This window comes from Mytilus edulis, chromosome 12 (genome assembly GCF_963676685.1).
Source record: "Mytilus edulis chromosome 12, xbMytEdul2.2, whole genome shotgun sequence".
In the NCBI taxonomy this organism is placed as follows: Eukaryota; Metazoa; Mollusca; class Bivalvia; order Mytilida; family Mytilidae; genus Mytilus; species Mytilus edulis.
Window position 1 is genome coordinate 11,667,013 of NC_092355.1, and position 22,193 is coordinate 11,689,205.

The 22,193-nt window shown below is 31.1% G+C and overlaps 1 protein-coding gene across 1 annotated transcript; it reads left to right on the forward strand.

The window, feature by feature from the left end:
- The first annotated feature begins 392 nt into the window (after positions 1–392).
- Positions 393–4,699, forward strand: LOC139497126 (uncharacterized). Its single transcript, XM_071285211.1, has 6 exons — positions 393–502; positions 1,947–1,970; positions 2,452–2,514; positions 3,421–3,571; positions 3,979–4,063; positions 4,561–4,699. The coding sequence occupies exons 1-6, from the start codon at positions 421–423 to the stop codon at positions 4,681–4,683; spliced, it is 528 nt and encodes a 175-aa protein (XP_071141312.1). The 5' UTR covers positions 393–420; the 3' UTR covers positions 4,684–4,699.
- Positions 4,700–22,193: the final 17,494 nt, after the last annotated feature.

Sequence of the window (22,193 nt, forward strand, 5' to 3'; positions counted from 1 at the left end):
GAAACCCACCAAAGTTAAATGACAGAAATATGTATTCCAATCCTGTTGTTTATTATTAAAAGAAACTATATCGAGGAGCATGAAATAAATGATTTTTAAACAGATACAAAACAATCATCGACATACTGCTATTGACAAGTTAAAAAATTTGCAAAATCAGGATGTATGACCTATTAATCAAAATATTTAACCCCTTTAAATTGAAACATGTAATTTAAACATTTTCATTGGATACATCTATCAGGAAGTTTTGCAGAGTTTGGTTCTATATTTGAACTAAACAATTGTTACACACAGAAGATAAATATCTAAATTCAATATTGTATAACCACATGCCAGATCTTTAAATCCTTTGATATTTTTGTAATAATTAACTACAATAAAGGCAGACATAAATGTATATTATTAACGAGTTTATCGATGTCGAGAAATCAGAGACAACCGGAAGTATTTAGAAACCTAGGAAACACGAACACTGTCAAGATAACATACACCAGAGAAAGTAAGATTATCTATAAATCTAATTTGACGTTCTTCAAACGTTTTTTTTTTAAATGTGCACACCTTTTGTAAAAAATTAGAATATATTAATATGTCGATGACGTCCAATGTAAGAATGAACGGGTTTTTTTTTGTTTGTTTTTTTTGGAAAATGCACGAATAAGAAACTGAGAGCCGTCAAAACATGACAACATAAACACATGATGATAAACATTTGTTCAATGTCTACATCTTCCTAAACGAAAGAAATGTAGTCAATTAAATGCATCAAAATTTGTTAAAAGTATGTTTTTGTATATCATTCAAGAATTTCACACATTTAATTTTCTTCGTTGTTTACGTTATTATCATAAATATAAATGCGTTCAAATTCGGGAACAACAAGCATTCGTCGTCACTTTAAGCTATTCGATCTTAAAAGTAATGCTGCATTTGTCCTTTTAGAATAGAAAAAAGTCCATGAATCATGTTTCAGTTTTGGGTTGCTTAACTTACACTTTAATGCATCAACACGAGACACAAACAACGTTCAAATATTGGTGACGTTTATTATTTGCACAGCTTAATTATTTGTAATGTGGAATCGGTAATAATTGAGAAATAATTAATCGGGGCTTGAATATATCGTGCTTTTACCACGGGTTGGCTCTTTATGACAAATGTCTTACTCCGAGCGAAAGCGAGGGGTAAAATATCGGCATAAAGGAACAAACCCGTGGTAAAATCTAGATATATATTCAAGCCCCTATGAATTATTTCGAATCTAATAGGACAAATACGGCAATTCTTTTGGATCGAAGCGCTCTATTTGGAAGCAAATATTTGCCGTTCCCATAAATAAACGCACTATTAAATTGTCTTAAAAGAACAGAGCTAACTGACTAAGTGACATGCTTAAACTATTTACCATTACGTATTTAGATCGTTTTGGATGAGTTAAAATGATAATTGACTTATATGTCTTATATGTTTTAAAAAAGGCTTATACCACATTTAAGCATTGTTTGCTTACGTTTCCTTTTTGCGATGATCTTCGGTTTCAGAAACGTGTATTTTCCCAAAAAATGCGTATTTTTTTTCGTCATTGTTCAATGACGTCGGGAAGCTTATTCATAAAAAAATATATGACGTGGGAGAATGATCGGTACAGTCCTGGCAATATATTCATATTTTACAACGGGTGTGTACTCAAAGCTTTTGAAGGAAGATAGGTTAGAATTGAATATAATGGTCGGAATTGAATATTTTACAGTTTGTACAAGATGCGTTATTTCTTAATTATCAATACCTGTAATAACTCTATCACTTTTCTTTGGTTGTATAGGAAATGACTACTCTGCTCGCCATGTAATTTTTCTCAATTGATGTTTATCAGCATTTGTTGTATGAATTACTTTAACTAGTCTTGTTGACATTGAACTTTCGCAATTTTGCATTTCTTTCAGTTACCTCAGGAAATCTCTTGTCTGGTAAGTATAAATACCATTATATTTATTTCTATGAACATAACTTTATCTAATTTTGCTAGAAAATTGAGAAAAGAAATGTTTTTAAGAGACCACAACCCGACTGAAGGCAACCGATTGTTTTTCAACACAGCAAGAAATCCAGCACCCTGTAGAAAGTTGAAAACTTATAAGAGACATTAAGCAAAATAGGTTCTTTAAATGAAATACTTGAAATACAACATGTTTTAAATGTGTAGTTTTTATATCAATGGTTTCGTGGGATACTCTCTTGCGCCGATTTTATCGTTCAATAATAAAAAAAACTATTGAAAATAAGAAGGCATAGATTTGATTTATGACTTTTAAACGGACATAAAAACTGTTCTTAAAGTGCATAGTCCGTTTATAAAGAAAGCATGCTATTGTAAATAAAAAAAAGTAATAAGAATAAATATGAGGTTAAATATTGCTCAAACTAGATTTTGTATTTCTTTCATTTTAGGAAAATGTGATATTGGACCCGGCAGTGGTCGACAGAATTCAATAACATTTGCATATGAACAAGGTAACAAGTATTGATAAACAATAATTATCAAAAAAATAAATATAATATTTTCATGTTTTCAAGACGGAATAAACATTTCATATTTTAGAACATAAACCGGAGGCAAAATTTTCATGACACCACAATAAAACAAAATGTGTAAACAGCGGTAATCGTGATCACGGGGTTTGCGCTGAACACAGCAGCTTCACAAGTGATTTCACCTTGGTATTATGACGACATTCGTCTAAAACGTCTTTGTAATAAAACAAACAGCTATACTCACTTAGGAAGCAACTTATTTGGTTAATGCATCAAAAGTATATAAAAACAGGTTAGAGCCTGCATTATAAGATCAGATATAAGCTATACGTACTTGAAAAACTGAATCGCAGTTATACTTGATAACACTATCAAATATCATACATAATTCATTTGAATATATAATGATTAAACGTTGTTTCTGGCCTTGGGCTGACACTAAAATATTGGCAGTTAAAAAAAACACCATCATATGTTATATTGAAATAAAACCGAAGAAATGTTCACGTTATATTTTTTTTCGTAACAGTCCTTTAATTATTAATTAAATATGACACATAGGTGAATCAGGATAGACATTGTTCATTATAACAAATGCATGCATATGATACTGTGAAAAATAAATTTGGTTCGTTAAAATGTTGATGGAATATTCATTCTGCCCTTTGACAAAATATAAAAATTTCAAAAAACTTTGGCTATGTACTCTATCGGAAAATAAAATCATTGGATATCAGTTAGACAAACACCCACCTTGATCATTGAGAACCTTAGTTTATATTTCCTAAACAATGGAACGTGATATAATTGTTTAAATGATTTTTCAACGATTTATCTCCAAGTTGACTTTTTGCTTGATAAAAACTGCGTTATTTTAATGTACAGGTGAGAGAGACGTTCAGAATGCGTTTGTAATACAATGCAAAGATTGCAATGATGCATTATTGGCGGACATCAGGTTCGAAAAAAGATGTGGTTTTCAAACCATGGAAATGTTGAGTCCTAGTGGGTATACTATTGCGTCCGCAAGACAAAGGTGTGTACATATAAATAGTGTAGTCAATGTCAAAAGAATTTCAGTAAAAAAATATTTTAATAAGGCAGGTTTATAACAAAACAGGCAATTGGCAAAGTAAAGTCGATTTGAATAATTTAGAAGGCCACTACAAAACTTTGAGGTCATCTCATTAATGTTAATGGAGGCGGCAAAAAATTAAATAACAAAAGTGTACAACATACAGCGACATGAACGATACCCAACTAAAAACTAGGCACAAAATGCACACCACCTCAATCAAAAACTAGGGTAAACTTATTTGGTCAAGAAGCGTGAGTAGACCCTGCTCCACAGCTGATACTCATACAGCATAGGATATAAACTATGTCAAGAAATTTAACATAACATCACTTTCGTTGATTGTCCTCTATTAAACTCTTTTTCAGATTACATTGGTCATCATTTAAACTTGAAATGCAAGATGTAAATTATATTTTGCAAAAAAGATCACAAAGTCCACTTCTGATAGATGTGAGTTGTAATTTTTATAAAGGAAAAAAATAGGGATTTGAGCAAGGATAACATACGAAATGAACACGCGTATTGTCTTTCCTTACTTTTTTTTTTCAATAACTTACGAGTCGCTTTGTTTATATTTATTCGTATTATTATATATATTCAAATTTCACAAAATTCAAACGGTCCGATTGTTTTTTTTTCCTTCATTTTTTTTTTGGGGGGGGGATATGATTTTTTTAAACTTGCAAAGAAAACAAACATGTTCGAAATTAAATTTGAAGTTTATTTTTTAGGAAGCTAGATTTAAAAGAAATAGACATGCGTGTATATATAAAACTAAGGATATGCGAAAGAAACAAAGAATGTAAGCAAGCAAAGGTTCCCGTTCTGTCTCAATCTATCAATGACTAGACTGAAAATCGCATATAGCTGCAAAGAGCTCCGGACAGAAAATGTTACCAGGTCAATCGAATATGATATCATTGATATTATTATCATTTGTTTTATAGGTGATAAATACTGAAGATAGATCTGTGGTGGCTAAATTGGTTGAAGATTTAAATTCGTCACTTTCAAGTAATCAGTTAACCGTTAAGATTCTTTGTGAGTATGCATCCATGCATTATTTATAAAAAAACAAAATGAAACCTAAACGTTATTAAATTCATGAATTCGACGTGTTGTTTGGATAAACCATTCACAGCTGATAACTGATAGCAAATGATGTATAAAGACCAAAACCGTTGAAGAGCAATAAACCAAAAAAAGAAAAATCCACTTAAATCCAATTTTGCTCTACGAAGTGGACACCTTAGTTTCTATTCAAGTTCAAAATGTATGAAGGAGCATTTTACATGTCGTAGATAGTTTGTTCATTTGAATCATTTTGGTATCGTACTACTGAGCTAGTAATATCCTGTTGGACCGATAGTCCATCAGCAGATGTTACAACTCAGTGCTGTAAAAATAATAACAACTTCTATGTCTACAATATAGTGACCGCCTTCAACGAATTGAAGATTATGTCACACATCTTATAATTTTATAAGAATTTGCCACGCTTTTCTGAATTCACCGTTATTAGGAATTCCCGAAGACGATTATATAATAGCCAATAATGTATAAGGACCGAAAATGTTAAAAAGCAAGACATGGTTTCAATGCGGAACACATTTTCAAGAAGCAACATGCGTTTATAGTATGTATATTGTAAAGTACATAAAAACTGCTTATTATGATTATACAATGTTTTGAAAGTACAAAACAGTAATGTTGTGTCGTGTGTACTATTGTTTTTCTGTTTGTCTTTTTCATTTTTAACCATGGCGTTGTCAGTTTGTTTTAGATTTATGAGTTTGACTGACCCTTTTGGTATCTTTCGTCCCTCTTTTTTTAACCGATGTTAACATATTAACGACTCAATGTAGAAAACATTAGCTACCTTATTCGATGGTTATTGGTTTTTTTTCTATTTCAGATCAAACAGAACTGAATTTGAGTCAAAAGATTATGATATTATTGATGACGGTTGCACTCAACATGACATTTAAACACAAAAAGCATTTCATCAACTTAAAATGTTCGATCTGTAGTCAGTTTTCTAAGGGAACGATATTCATTATATCTGCTCTTATAATCTCATTAATGACTATGGTAGCTGTACTGGTCGCTAAAGATTGGATGTAGGATGAAATAATCTTGCAACAGACGAATATTTACATAAATTCGATTTATTTACATTAAAATACCTAACTATGCTTGGGGTAACAATATATTCACTGCATGCGGAATTTGTTATGTTACTTGTGTTAGTTTAACATATTGTCATCGCGCTATGAGAAAAATTAGACTGTGTTGATTCGGGTTTGATCTGTCATTCATCAATCAATCAATCAATCATGCAAACTCCTGATTTTCTACATGAAATCAAAATCATTCGGAAGATGCAAGTTAATCTGGAAGAACTTACTAATTGAGTAAAATATTTAGATTATTGTTTTTTTTTCTTTCTGTATGTCCATTGGCAAATGTATTGAACCAGCAGGCAGGTCTTGTACATTTCTAATGTGCGTTTAGGAATTATTTTTCATCATACAATTAAAATGTCTACTAATCTTTATGAAAAATCTTGAATTTCTGCTAAGCATGCTCTTTTGTGTTTTATTCAAGCCAAATACGACAGTGTTTTCCATTGATTTATTGAAGAAATAGAAACACTAATTTAATATCCCTCCATTTCTAATATCTAGGTTTGAGTTTTCTTGAAGAGACACGAACAAAATGAGCTTCAAGAACAAAAAAAAGGTAGTTAGTCGCAGCTTTGCAATACAATGATTTGATGGAAAGGCGAAACGATTTCGGTATTATCGGGATCATAATTTTGGTATTATAAACTGTAATGTTTATTTGATACGATATACATTATTGTAAAACGTGTACCGCTGTATGTGTTGTATGTAAACTAAAACATTACGAGCATAGCATCCAAATTCAATAACAATATGTCCATGCAGTGTGTGCATACAGGCCTCGATATTACGCTTTGTTCTAAACCACAAAGATCTTGATAACCTTTGAATCTCAGTTTTCTGTTGTCACTGTTGTCAAAGTAAGACGGATATTTCAAAATAAATTATCACAATCTTTGACAAATATGACAAAAGTTGGAATCATTGCAAATCTATTTTCGGCCTTTCTTCAATAATACTGAGCCGTTGAAGCGTACAAAACTACCGAGAATAATGATAAAAAAAATGGTACAAATATAATTATAATTTCATTATATTCGTTAGAATTCATCAATTACAGATACGTATAAATAACTCAATGTAATGTTTTGGTTGTTGAACTAAAGTCAACTCTAACCATGATTGGGCCGTAAAACTACTGCCGTACCAAGAGTATCGTGTTTTGTTCCAATGGCTCTCCATACTTTAAGAGATAAAGTTTCTGACATTTATTTTAAAGTGTATGCAACTTACATGATTTATCTCAATCTGACACTAATTGTTGTTTTGTTTTTCTGTTTAAATGTTCATGTTGAGCACAAATTCGAACTTTATCGGTTATGTGGATGGGTAAAAGAGGCACGAAATATACCAGACGGACAGTCAAACTCATAAATCGAAAAAAAAACTGACAGCGCCTGGCTAAAAATGAAAGAAGACAATCAGACAAACAATAGAACACATGACACAACATCGAAAACTACAGAATGAGCAACATGAACCCCACCAAAAACTAGGGGTGATCTCAGGTGATCCGGAAGGGTAAGCAGATCCTGCTCCACATTTGGCACCCGTCGTGATGTTATGTTATCTTGTTCTTCAATGCAGGTAACGACCTGCATTTTCATTTTCATAGATTTACAGGTATGAGTTTATGTCAATTGTTTTAAACAGTAATATATGCAGAAAAATCTAACAAGACAGCGGACAACAATGTTCAAAATTTTTAAGGCGAAGCTTGAAAAAGTAAATGCAAGCGATTAATTTGTTTTTGTTAAGATAAAATGATAGGTTTTGACAATATTGATAAAAAAAGATTTACTAAATGTAATTCATCATTTCTTAAATTTATCAACTGCTGAAGTCGGTTTATTTTCCTGTTCACCAGACTTAACTGAATATCTAAATAAATTATCATGGATCATCCTTTAGCGCATATGGCTGTTTTTGAAGAAACAGGAACTGCTCAGCTTTTCAGAACACCTGTGTTAACCTCCAGCTGTTGGGGTACAAGCTGTTTGTTGATGTGTGTACATTTTTTTTTGTCTAATGTATAAGTTGGTTGTCTGTGTTTTTTTTTATTATATTTTTGTTTTTCATCTTCAGATACTTTATTTCACTATAAGTTGTTAAAAAGGCCCTATAATTGTTATAACAATGACACCAAAGTTCTTTCCTATATTGTTTATAACCAATAAACAAAAACCAGGGGATTTTATTGGCAAACTTTTTTAGTTACAATTTATAGAGTAATTCCTCAAGCCTGTACACAATGAAAAAAACGTAGCTTTGGCCATCTTTTGTTTAGCATTTAGTTTTGTATTTCAAAAGCGAAAGTAAAAAATATGGTTTCTGATTTATCGAATTAAATGGCCGATATAACTGAATTACGATTGTTTTTTAGTATCGTATCATTCAAATACACTAAACATTAAATAATATACCATATCTTGTAGTTTTAGCTGTTAAGTAATAGTGTTCTCATTTTTGCTCTTCGTCTTTTTTGGACTTTGTACAAAACTACGATATGATATGAGTCTAATGAGATGTTTTCCATCCAAGTAAAAAGCAGGTTAGGAACCACTTCCAATATAATAACTATCCCTTGTATAAGGGTTACATTTCACTTGATATAAAGTTGGTTTTTTAAACCAATTCTTAACACAAAAGGGCACATATTAATATACTTTAGTTTAAACATATTTATTCATCATCAATACAAATATATCATCATACAAAATACACAATAATAATAGGACCTTTTCCCAAAGTACTATATATCTATCTGGTATTATATGGTCAATACATGTCCAAAAATTTTATAGTATTCATTGACTTTGATAAATCTTCTTTATTATTGAAAATAAGTAAACCCCTTTTTTCAGAATATTGGTTTTAGATATGAAACAGCAAGCTATAAAGGAGCAAGCAACACATTACTAGTGTAAAACTATCGGTATTCATAAAGGAGAACAAAAGATCTTATATGTATATACAAACGGCGAAATATCTATAAACCGTACATACAAACGACAACTACGGAACAACAGGTTCATGTCATGTACAAACATACATGTATGCACCGTATATGAATAGTTTTGTTCTGCCGACAAACAGTATTGCAGATGAAGGCAATACCTCTCCTTCTGAGAACTTTATTCTAATATCAGCATGATTTCGCAGGAAAATATAAACGATCCGTTTAGAACTTGCTGGCGGGTCCGACGAACAAGGAAATCGGCGTGGTCAAAGAGAAGATATACAAATAAGTCGGCATGAACGAAATTGTCAGTCAATTCCTCGAAGAGTAATTGCCCTTTGATAATGAAGTTGACCATTTTTGGGGCGTGTTTGCCTGTTATCTCAAAAAAGGAGTGTGTCCAGTAAGACTTCTTTTTGGCCCCGAAATATGGCAGTTTTACAAAATTGTTAAAATGTAAACTTAAAGTTATTTATTGGAAAGTAGGATGCTTCTGCTACATAAATATGGGCTGTTTTTTGACAATACAATGCACATATATCGGGTACCAGCATCATTTAGTCATTCTAAATTACTGAATTCTTCAAAATTTTAGCATTTTAGTATAACTTTAGACGGTTTCCGTCTTAAATGAAAGTGGCTGCATTTGTGTGCATTCTTACAATGGAAAAAGAAAAATCACAAAAATACTGAACTTAGAGAAAAATCAATTCGGAAAGTCCATAATCACATGGCAAAATCAAATACGCATCAAAAACGAATGGACAAAAACTGTCATATTCCTGACTTGGTACATGCATTTTCAAATGTAGAAAATGGTGGATTAAACCTGGTGTTATAGCGCTAACCCTCTCACTTTGACGAAAGTCTCATCAAATTCCGTTATATTTACATTGATGCGTTAACTAAACAGACACAATACATAAAATATACAAAATATGGGTACATCAGTCATAATCGTATACCAATTTTAAAAGGAACAATTTAACAGAACACAAAAACATCTATCTACAAAAACACTCATTGATTTGTGTGTCTGACGTCAGAAAATTGTATACGTCACATAGATTTGTCGTTCAATGTGCATACAAACAATTTTAAAATTTACATAGGCAATGTTAGCATACAGGGTTAAAAAATCAAAAGTATGTAAGAATAAATTTCAGAAATAGACCGTGATTCAAAATAGTCCAAAAGTTGTGTATATAATTGATAGGAAACCACAAATAGTTAAATCCGTTACGCGATTGAATGATTTTGACGTTTGTGGTTCTAAGTATTTTGTAATTTACCCTTACCGGACCTACTCCTTTATAATAAACAGATAAAAACCTAAATAAGTAAAAATGATCAGCAATATCTTCATTTAAGACAATATGAAGGAAATCGTCTTACGACTCCTATGAGTAGTTGGCCTTTATTAACAATGTTTAAATTTTTTTTGCCTTTATATGATTGACAATTTCAACTGCAAAACAAGACAAGATATACTTACAAGTAAAAGTTTAGCACTATATATAGCAGGCCGTTGTTCTTTTTAGAAGTGAATGTCTTAAGATTATTTTACTACTCTGTCCAAGATCAACAAAACAAATTCTGTCAATGTTTGAGACTGTTTTTTGTTGCATGTGCAAAAAGACAAATGTGTTCGATAAAGGCATTTTAAAGCCTCTGGTTTCTCTTATATTGAAGGATTTTAATTTAAATTAATCTCATCAATTTTCAGTGTATTGTGTATTGGAGAATTGATAAGAAGTAGTGGATTCGTAAACGATATCAAATCTTTTCAATTGCAGGTAACCATACAGCCCTTTATAGCTTCACCAATGAAGAAAACCATTCTTGAACACTCAAATATAAAATGACACGACTTCACTTAATTCAAACTAACTAAAACGAAAAAACCAACGGCGTTATTTATGATAAGAAACATAGACTGATAGAGTGTTTGTTGCTGAACGTCCAGTGGCAAATATTTCATGCATGAACGAGGACAAGATAACAGTAATTAAAATAAATTGGTCCTTAATAGAGATCATTTGAAATTAATATTTCGAAAATTTCGACTGTGACAGGATTAAGAGCAATAGTGGCTATGAACTTTGCAATAAATCAACTACGGACATCTTAAAGAATTGTACACAATAAGCATGGAACAAGGTTCTATTTAACGTCCCCGTTTAGACCAAATAGGAATATGTACATATACATCTTGCGATGTCAAATAGACACTTTGAGAGAATTTTGACGTCGGTATAAAAACACTGAATTGAATAAACTCATCCTTTGTAATCCTTCTCTGAATAAAATACACATGCATGCAGTAAAGGGAAACAAAAATGAAAAACTTCACCAAATATTTACTGCAATAAAGGCCTCTGACTTGCAGCAATCCCATCAGGGATATTGATATAAAAAGGATGTTGTACATGTATGATTCCTAAATTAAAGCACGATCCAACATGTTGAAGTGAAATAAGTATATTGTATTACAGGCACCCGTACATGTTCAAATACTGTAAGATGAAGATTTGTTATGTGAATATAAAATTGAGAATTGAAATTTGAGTGTTCAAGAGCAGAAAACATCCGACGGCGACTAATGCAGCCAGAATATTCCGCATCGGAGTCATGCTTCTGTCGGCCATCAATTGACATAATTTATAATGAATATTTTATTCGCGACATGGTTAATGACATCGCCTCTGACAGTTGTTTTTACGGCTTTAAGATCAACTTAACCTTTGAAATTAATCTTATTCAAAATGATTCAATATTGTAACTATTGTATTCCATTGGCCAAATTATAATTATTATGACAGGTTATCTTGCAATAAATGAAAAAACATTTCTTAATTTGTTTAAAAATGGCAAAATATTTTGGTACAAAATCTGATTCCTCCTTGTTATCGTTGTTTATCAAAGTTACAATTTACAAAAAAATAACTATGGATTGTATTGGTATGATTTCATCCACTGGTAAATCGATATAACTCAATCATTGCTATTTATCTACATTTTGTTTTGAAATAAGATCTAAGAGTTGCGAAATCCGGTTGAAAGAAAATTATACAGATAATTATTTGCAATCCTATATTCTTGCATTATTTTAACAGCCAATTCAAGATAATAAGCCACATTGTCAATTGTTAAACCTAATGCATGGTGATGTTGAACAATCGCGTTTTTATTACGCAGGTCAATCTTAATGTTACGTCGTATTTTATTGCAGCTAACTATGAGATGAAGATTGAATGCTTTATGGGAATTCTTAAAAAAACTACAGGAAGTTTCGCAAACTGAATTCATAGCTGCATATTCATATTCACATTTGTGTTCGTCTCCAATTCTAAAAAAGCATAAACATCGTAGAAAGTGCATGTAGCTTCTTGGGCACATATAATAAATATGAAAAACATATTTGTTTGTAAACTCGGCATTAATATAAAGTACTCTTGATAAGTCACTCACGACTAAATACGAATTTTCCGGAACCATAAATTCGTATGATGATAAATAATGTAAGTCGTTGCAGTCGCGTGTACAGATTAAAACTTTTTCAAATAAATCCATTCGCATTATCCTCTTTCCGTCATGACACATACATAAATCGATATTCTTCAGACAAGCATCGGTTATTTGTGAACATTCGTTATGTTTTCCTTGCATGTGTAACCAAGAAGCTAGTGATAGTTTACCAGTTATGATGTTATCTGTAAAGTCCATCATCAACAGTTGCCATTGAAACTTACGTAATGCATCAACTATTTTGTTATCAAGTTTTTGATTGTTCGTGTCAATAAAATGGGACAACACTGGTATGGTTTTTTGTCTAATCATCGGCACTTTGCACACATTTGATAAAAAAGATTTAAAATTTGAACGAATGTGTCTGGACATAAACAAAGAAATCCTCTGTCTACAATGTATAACTATTTCCAATAGTAAATCATACATGTCGAAGTGTTCCCTTTTGTGAGACGTATATTTTATCATCTCTATGTTTGATTCTTGACTAGCAATATAGTACGGAAATTTTTTTAGTGTTTCAGTTTGTAGAACCCATTGCCACCCGTTGCAATTAATTTCACATAAAACATTTAACAATATTCCTCTACTAGAAGTATTAAATCTTTTATGGAACATGTTATTACCTGTTACAAAATAGTTCGGACAATTTTCTTCAATCACAAACTGAATTAATCGTCGTATGCATACATTAAGGCAGAGGAGTATATTATGAGGTATCCAATATGATGAACTAGTTCCCTCTATTACCCAGAACATGACCGTTTTCAAAATATAAGAACAAATCAATTGTGCAATATTCTGTGTGTCTATAATTTCTTTCAAAACAAGTTTAAGGACCCCATACACTAACATCTGACTATGATTGAAAGTTGATATTAACTCCTGTTCTGCTAAACAAAACGATAATCTCCAGTCATGGTTGTTATCGTGATCTCTACTACTTCCAACAGGAACTATAAAACAGCCTTTTTGTATTATGGAAGTAATCATTTCCCCAGACGGCCAGCCAAATTTCCGTTTTCGATGAATCCATTCATCTGCAATTATCGGCCATGTTTCACTTTGTACAGCTATAACTTTATCGAAATCATCAGAAAGTGTGGTAGTCATAAGGGCTGGCCCGTGTACTACATGATCTTGAAAACTTGATTTTTTTAAAGACGCCTCAATTGATTTTTTATAGACATGACTCGATTCAAATTCTCCTGAATTATCATTTATTTCAAGTATTACATATCCGGGATATACGTTACTCATCAATGAGTCATATGTGTAATATGCGTCAAGAAATGATCCGTTATGTGAATTGTCTCCTTTTTCGCGTGCTGAATGCGTTTGTATGTTTAGCATATCAGTATCACTTCCAGGCATGTTTAATCCTTCAGATTTACTTCCAATGATATACGCTGATTTGGGTATATTAACATATGTATTTAGTAAAAGTCGACGAAATTTTACGGTTCTCTCAGTTCCAATATGAATACACAGAAAATGAAAGAAAATTTCTGACTGCTTTTTCAGTATAGCTATACGCTCTTCTCTTTTACCTTCAAAAAAAATATCAATCATAGAACACAATTTTGATAACAGCATGTTATTCATGTCCTTGTTCATGTTGAATTATTTGATTAAAATGCGCTATATTCCAATAAAAGGACAGTTTTTGGCAATTCGAACGTAAACACTATGCTATTCATGAATAGAAAATACCAGTTTGATAATTACAAACGACATACATGGTTAAGGAAACATGCAAATTGCCGACGAAAGGTCTTAACATTTGAGAAGATGTATCTTAGAACAATTTAAGGGGTACACAACTCTGTACGCCAAAGGAAAACCTGTTTTTTCCCCTAATTTTCCTGTCATTCATAAAGAAGGCCTAGCTAAACATCGTATACAAATATGTTTAAAAGGTTTGATAACTCGAGTAAGGCATCTTTTACATGCTAATATCGCTCAAAATTGAAAATTTCAGAAGAATCGGTATATTTGTTGAAATTTTTTAAAAACAATCCTTAATTGGTAAAAGCATTGTGTACAGTAATAACTGAGGCGAATGTTAGTTCACCAAAAACCCTTTTCATGTAGGCTTTTTTATTATTCTAGACTTCTTTGTCGTTTTTTGATATATCATTAAATAGCAGCATTAAATAGCAGTGTGCCCCTTTACAATTATTTTTGAAAATACATACTTTAGCAGGCAAGGACATGTTGTCTTTTGAAAGAGACCCGATATATTTGGCATGTTAATTCAAAGTTTTAACAGTCAATATTTAAATAAAAATACATATTAGCTAAACTCGACAATTCAATAATATTGACATACATTATGACATACCAGCAAATGCAATGCACACGGAATACCCAAAGGACATGTGGTTACACAAAAAAAATCAAACATTGTCTAGTTTCTGTTGAGTCGAAATGCTTGAAATCTAACTTACCCTTAACTACTTCATCGAATGTTTTTAAATTTCACATACGGATTATGCCTGTAACACGACACGAAAAAGAAATAAAAAGGGAGTAAACGTTTCGTTTTTGAGTCACGAGCTGTTATTATTAATAATACACATAATACATACATGTAAGACAATTCTTAAAAATCGGCAAACACTATACATGATCAAGATTTTCAATTTTGTTGGTCTAAAGATTTAAAAACAAAAAGATATACGAAACAAAAATGAAATACGAATGTATTTGTGAAAGAACCATGGCTCCTGAAAATCTTAACTGCCAGTAAGATATGAAAAAGGTGTGATCGTGGAAGATCCATATGTATGATCAAGTTCTTCAACAAAGTAATATTTCTGTAGTGGTTTTCAAAATCAAATACAACTGGTTTTTAGATTAAAACAAAACATTCTTACACATTTTATCATTATGTAAGAGTCTTATGTTATCATTTCCCCTTTTATTCTACCAGATATCAAACTGCAGTTCCAAGTGTCACATTTTTGTAGCCTCCTTATACTCTATTTGGTCATAATTTTGAATTGAGACTTTATCTCAAAGTTGTATTCACTAGTCCGGAAAGATACATAAACGCACACAAAAAACTTCGGTATCCCTTCGAAATAATAATTTAACAAAGTTAACATGGCATGTTATTTTTTCATAATATATGTGTAGTTTTAGTTTCAACTATGGTTTTAAATTCAGACTTTACTCTCGTGAAAAAATTTCGGAATAGCAGACACTTGTTTATTATATACACATATCTGGATACAGGTTGACAACTAAGAGTTAATTGATAAAGTGTAATGTTTTTTAGACTCAATCCGATTGTTGTTTTTATCTTGTTGTTGTCTCTGTTTCTCGATTTGTAAATAATGCACTTAGACTTGATGCTCCCCTTGGTGTCTTCTGCTCACTATAGTATAATTTAAAGTATAAATAATAATAATTCATGAAAAAATTGTATGTTGTGGGGACCAGAATCTTGCATAAGATGCTACTCTATTATTTTTGTTTGCAATATAAAATTCATTAGATTGGTATTGTTTTATTCTGGATTGAAGTCATTTAAAACTAGGAGCTATATGTCTTAACGTTCTTCTAAAGATGTACTTTTTAGCTATAATAATTAACAAATTTATAAACAAACTCTAAAATTTCCGTCTCACTAATGCTGAATTGCTCATCTAATAATTGAATTTTCTGTAGAATTGACAACCAAAAACTGTATGTACCATTACAATCATAAAATGAATGTTCTATTGTTTCCTCTTCCTCACTACAGAAGGTCTATAGACTTGTTTCCTTTTGCTTAATTCTATATAAAAATGTATAAGTAGGTATAATTCTATGTAATATATTATATTGAAAATTCCTCAAATATGTATCCCTACAACATCTTTTCAAAAGAGAAAAATACTTAGATCATTCTGAGGTTTCAGAATTTGTTACATCCTCCCATTTTAAAAATTTCTCATATGGGAGTATGCATATAAGATCTCTGTATACAAAATTTAACTTCTCATTTTCCAAGATCCTTTTAGAGAATGCATCAAAAGGAACAAAATTTTCTAAGTTAAAATCACAATAATATTTGATGTATTTTTTATTTACTTTGGAATGTTAGATACAAACTTTGGTATCTCAAAACATTTTCCAAATTAAGTGTTTGTCTTACTTGTTGGAATGTTAATAGTGATTTATTTTGACTATCTACAATGTTTCTTATAAACTGTATACCATATAACTTCTGTTTCATATAAACAGGGTATTCAGATATTGGTATAAAGTTATTTAAAATATCCAAATTTCTGGAACACATAACTTTGTATAAGGCTTTGCCATGTGTAGACATTCAAATATGTCTATCCAAAATGGGGGATTTTTTTAAGCAATTAGAAATTTCTTTAATCTTATCCTTTTGTAATGGAAAGACTCTGTCACCACCTAACTTTTTTAGTTCTGTTAGTAATAAATTCTGCCAAGTACCCTCTGAATTTGAAAAAAATCACTGTACCCAAGGTAATTTAAGATATGTACAGAAAGACTGCAAATGCACCATATTTAATCCTACCTGTGAAAAATCTGCAATAAGAGTACTATGCTTTACTCTATCAGTCTTACCATTCCAAATGAAATTAAAAAAACATAGCACTCAGCCCATTTAATAGTGAGTGAGGTAAATATGGCAGGGCAGTTAACAAATGAATCAAATGAAATCAATATCAAGAATACTTTTTAAATCAAGCGAAAAATCAATTCCTAAAAGTCTAAAATTTGTGATTGACCACAAAAGATTGTAACATGTAAAAAGAATCAAAACAATTTAGGCTTTCTTGCAGTCATGTCTAATGTCTAATGTTAGAAAAGTCTTATCTGTATACTGACTTAAAAGTGTTTGTTTTTCATTAATGAGGATTCCATGCATTTTGGGGGTTGTCTTAAGTTTCAACGATAATAACTCTACACCAATAACAAACAAATCAGGGGAGATCAAGTCACCATTGGTCATGCATGTTGTTCCTGTGTAAGGGCAACATCGTGAGAAAAAAAGCTTTCACTTGAACAATCAATTTTTCTCTTTGAATACATTTTTTTATAAAAAATATGCTGTTCTAAGAGAATCGTGGATTGATAAGATATATGATTACCCTAATCACTAATCATTTCAACCATTGTCTTCTTTATAAGATTTCTCTTTTCTAATTTTAAAAGGTATTTGGAACATTTTCCACTATTTTCATGCCAGTTAGCCCGGGACCGTAATGGTAAACCCTCTAGCTTCTGCTCTCTCATGGATTCTAACTCCACTTTTTTATCATTTAAATTGGTCTGTACAGCTTCAGTAAGGGTTGTATTCATAATAATATCTAAATTTTGTATATCTTTTTCAAGTTTCAGAGTAGATTTTTTTTTCTTCTTTTCATTTAAATATACTGTGTGTAATGGACAAGGATCGGATTTTCATCTTCAGAACTTCAAGAAACAATTGATCTTTACAATAAAATTGTACATGAAATTGGTCATATCTACTGTTTTAAAGATAGAACTCAGAAACAGTATCCTTAATACACATCTTTACCTTTTCAACATATACAGTATCTCTCAACAACTGTGAATTATTGTAATATTATTATCAATACTCATTAAATAATATGTTCAATCAGACAAAAGAAAAACAAAGCAGTGCAATACTTATAATAAAAATGTTTACCCATACTAACAACACATTTATACATTGCAAATACACACGAAAGATGGCACTTGAAACAATATACAATATACATCAGATACTTATTTACAGATTGGCTTCATATGATAAATAACATATTTTTTATTCTGATAATTTGGTGTTAAGTGCTTTATTTTCTTTATAAATCTTAAAATCTCTTTTTATCTTCTGAGAACTTTATTCGAATAAAAATAATTTTTTAACTCTTTTATACAGCTGTTATAATATATAAATTATTTCTATAATTTTACACTACTAGGTGTATTTCATTAAAAACAAACGTTGAAAAGCCAATTCCGATTTGATTTTGATTAATTTGGTACGAATAGAAGAACACTTGTCCTTGGTTTATTTATTTGTTTAGTTATAATTCTTACCGTTTTCATTCTTAATTCTTAAGTAGACACTTACAAACCAGCTAACGGTGTTTATATTTCACAATATGTCCATGGCTGTTGGGACGTTTTGATTTTAATGAACGTAATCTATGAATCACTAATAAATTATCAAGCGAGGGATTTCGTTACCATAAATTACTTTTTTTATATTAAGTTCATCCACACATATAAATATCTGGTTTTGAAGTTTAGTTGTTCCTGTAGAACACTTATATAAACGGGATAGAACACCCTCATTTTTACGGACATGTTAATTTGCGTGCCTTGAAATTTTGAAACGATCCTGGTAAACTTATCGATCCTTTAAATAAACTTAATTTAAACGGTTATCGATTCAACACTGTAATTAGATCATTGAATATATTTTTTATTCGTACTAATATTGATTTTTTTCGGTAAATTTAAAGCAAACAATTAAAATAGTATTGTTATATACATTTTGTACATGATCTATCATCTACAATCGTTCGATGCCTGTATCTTGGTAATTTACAAGATCATGTTTTTTCTCTGACTGTTAATCAAGTCTTTACATTTTATTGGATAATGAATGTGTACTGATTGATAATTCAGTCTTAGATGCATGACTTTTTTTATTAGTTGTTAATGGCTTTGAATTAGCTTTTAGTAACTGTAAGTTCTCTCAGTTCTGTACTTAGTGTCTTTTTGTTGTTGGGATATGCGATTCACTCTGAGTTTTTAAACTGATGTGTTTCTATTTGTACAAAAATGAGTTAATCGATATAGGAAGATGTGGTATCAGTGCCAATGAGACAACTCTTCATCCAAATAACAATTTATAAAAGTAAATCATAATAGGTCAATGTACGGACTTCAACACGGAGCCTTGGCTCACACCGAACAAGCTATAAAGGGCCCTAAAATTACTAGACTAGTGTCAAACCATTCAAACTGAAAAATCAACGGTCTAATCTATATAAATAAACGTGAATCGAGCAACACGTATAAATTACATAAACAAACGACAACTACTGTACATCAGATTTCAGACTTAGGACAGGTGCGAACATTTGCCTTTATAAACGTTTTTTTATAATTCGTTCATATGTTGTACTGTAACACCACTGTCCGAGGTTAAGGTGAGTGTAAGGATCTTTGTTGACATGTTTAATCCAACCACATTATGTATGTATCTGCCTATCCCAAGTCAGGAGCCTACAATTCAGTGGTTGTCGTTTATTGATGTGCTAAATACTGTTTATTTTTCGTTTATTTGTTTGAACATTATTAGGCCGATAGTTTTCTCGTTTGAACTGTTTGACATTTGTCATGTCGAAGCCAATAATAGCTGTCTACGCGGTATGGATTTGCTCATTGTTGAATGGTGTACGGTAACCTAAAATTGGTCATTTCTGTGTCATTTTGTTTCTTGTGGAGGTTTGTACCATTGACAATCATATCTTCTTTTTTATATTATAGTAGTATTTTCTCAAAATAGAAAAAAATCCAAAAAATCTGTACACATTTGATACAAATATACGCTGCACAAAATTGATAAACTCAATTTATATTTGCTTATTATAATAATAAATGTATTAAACAAAAACTGTTTGCTTAGTACCAGTCGGATCGAAGGATAATGCATAAAAAGATGTTATGAACGTATGATATGTGTATGGGAACACGAGAATACACGTTTCAAAACTTGAATTCTCCATCGATCAAAAACTCAATCAATGCATGTGTAGTTCAAAAGACATTGGCGAATAAAAAATGAGGTATCGTAAAAATGAGAGCTTGTTCTCATTTCTTTTGTACTCTGGTTGTTATACTGAGTAGTCTTTGTTTGTTATCTCTAATGTCTGATTTGACTAGGGGCTAAAAGTGACAAATTCCCTTTGATCCTATATTTAAATGATATTATGAAATTGCATTATATAGAGAATAATACATGGAAAAATCCGTATCATGTGTCGTATCATCCCGAGACATCAATATCAGCCCAAGGGCCTTTAGGATGATACGGCACTGGGTAACAGCTTTCCGTTCTACCTTTGTTTTGTTTAAAAAGCATTAAAAGAACTGCTCAATTACTTATCCGAAGCACTTGGGTTACCTTATAATTTGCAAGCTGTTGTTTTAAAAATATTTTGTTTATTGTATTTTTTGTGTGTTTGGTATGTTTTATAGATGCATTTAGTGTACTAATAAATATGAAAACTTGACGTGCGTGACGTCACATGCCAAACAATGACGTATTTCAACAAATTGCGTCCCGCCCGAAAGACCGTTTATTTAGGACATATTTTGAGGGAAAATATTTCAAAGCTTACATATTAAGTAAAAACTGTAAAAAAAAAAGTAGGGGTGTGATAAAGGGTGCAATAAAGGGTAGGGTGTGATAAAGGGTATGATAAAGGGTATGCTAAAGGGTGTGATAAAGGGTGCGCATCAAAGTTGCACGATATTGATTAAACAGCAGGCTATTTTTCAAATATTCAAATCTACTGCATTTACTACTTAACATATGATAAATAAAAGTATTTCATATTTCGTCTATATTGTCTGTATACCTTTTACTGTTGTGTTGTGTGAATCATTTGATGTATTCTTCTACCGTTTTGTTGTTCATCATGAACTAATATTATGACCTTTTCCCTGTTTCCTAATTTACAATTATATGATTGCAATCTTGAATGATATATGTATTTCTTATATGCAGAAACAAATGTAAATCATATAATTCTATGGCAATCACTTAGCACCTTGAGTAAAGTTTCCTACTGTATCATTACAAAATAAAAAACACATACCTTTAGCTATTTGCAAACAATCTAAGAATTCATCTGTGACTTCCATATCTGTAAATGGTGAATCGAACATTTTTTTGGTCCTGCATTTTTTTCCATCATGTCCAAGATCTTTTCTAATAAATCGGGATTTACCTTCGAATGCCTTTATCTTGTTGTCTTCGTGAATGCAAATTACTTGCTCATGAGATAATTCAGAAGTTTTCTTCCAACTTTTACTCAAAAAATCATTAACAAAGTTGAATTTTCCAATTTTGTTTTTCATGTAATCACGATACACATTAGCTTCAATGTCACACTTTTGATTATGACGCCAAACAGAATGCAGAAAGTTGCTTGAATTTCTAACTGTTTTATAGGAGAATTCGTTTAAATGCTTTTGTGTCATCATACGTCATATTTTATCACTAAAATTTAAAATAATAATTTGATAGATAAAGAGAGTCAAGCATATGTGGCACTTGAACATGTAATAAATTCAAAAAAAAAACTTTCTATAAAACACGGTTATGTGTACATGTATTTTAGTTAGACGGTTTTTTCCTCTAATACTGGAAATTGATAATTTGCTTTATTTATACCCCACAAAAAATATCATAAGCATGAATATGCCAATTTTGTCCATATATGATAAAAATGGTAATTTATTCATCTTATACCGGTGTGCAATTTCAATAACAGTGACTATTAATCAATTGAACATAACTGGTTTATGTTCAAGCTCCATCGGTCCATGTAATAAGTTTAAGATATGAAAAGCCAGTTGCAAATTGAGGCGTAACTCGACAGGTTATTTGATTTATTTAAGCAACCAAGCCATGAAACCTTTTATATTTTTCTCTTTATATAATACGTATTTTAAATCGATAAAATTTCAATAATGTTTTTAAGTACACAAGCATACCTTTAACTGTAATGTCCTACTACACATGTATACATGTAAATTGACCTCTTTCTGGTATTTTATTTCGCGTATATTGAATTAAACTACTACATCTTTACAGTCTACAATCGTTGGTTAAACAATGGATCATTATTTT

What these genes read in the sequence shown, in the direction of transcription:
- LOC139497126 (XM_071285211.1), top strand. Translation starts at nt 421, where the DNA reads ATGTCGAGAAATCAGAGACAACCGGAAGTATTTAGAAACCTAGGAAAC. An exon ending in ATTGCGTCCGCAAGACAAAG is followed by an intron (nt 3,572 to 3,978) that starts GTGTGTACATAT and finishes ACTCTTTTTCAG; the next exon opens with ATTACATTGGTCATCATTTA. An exon ending in AAAGTCCACTTCTGATAGAT is followed by an intron (nt 4,064 to 4,560) that starts GTGAGTTGTAAT and finishes TTTGTTTTATAG; the next exon opens with GTGATAAATACTGAAGATAG.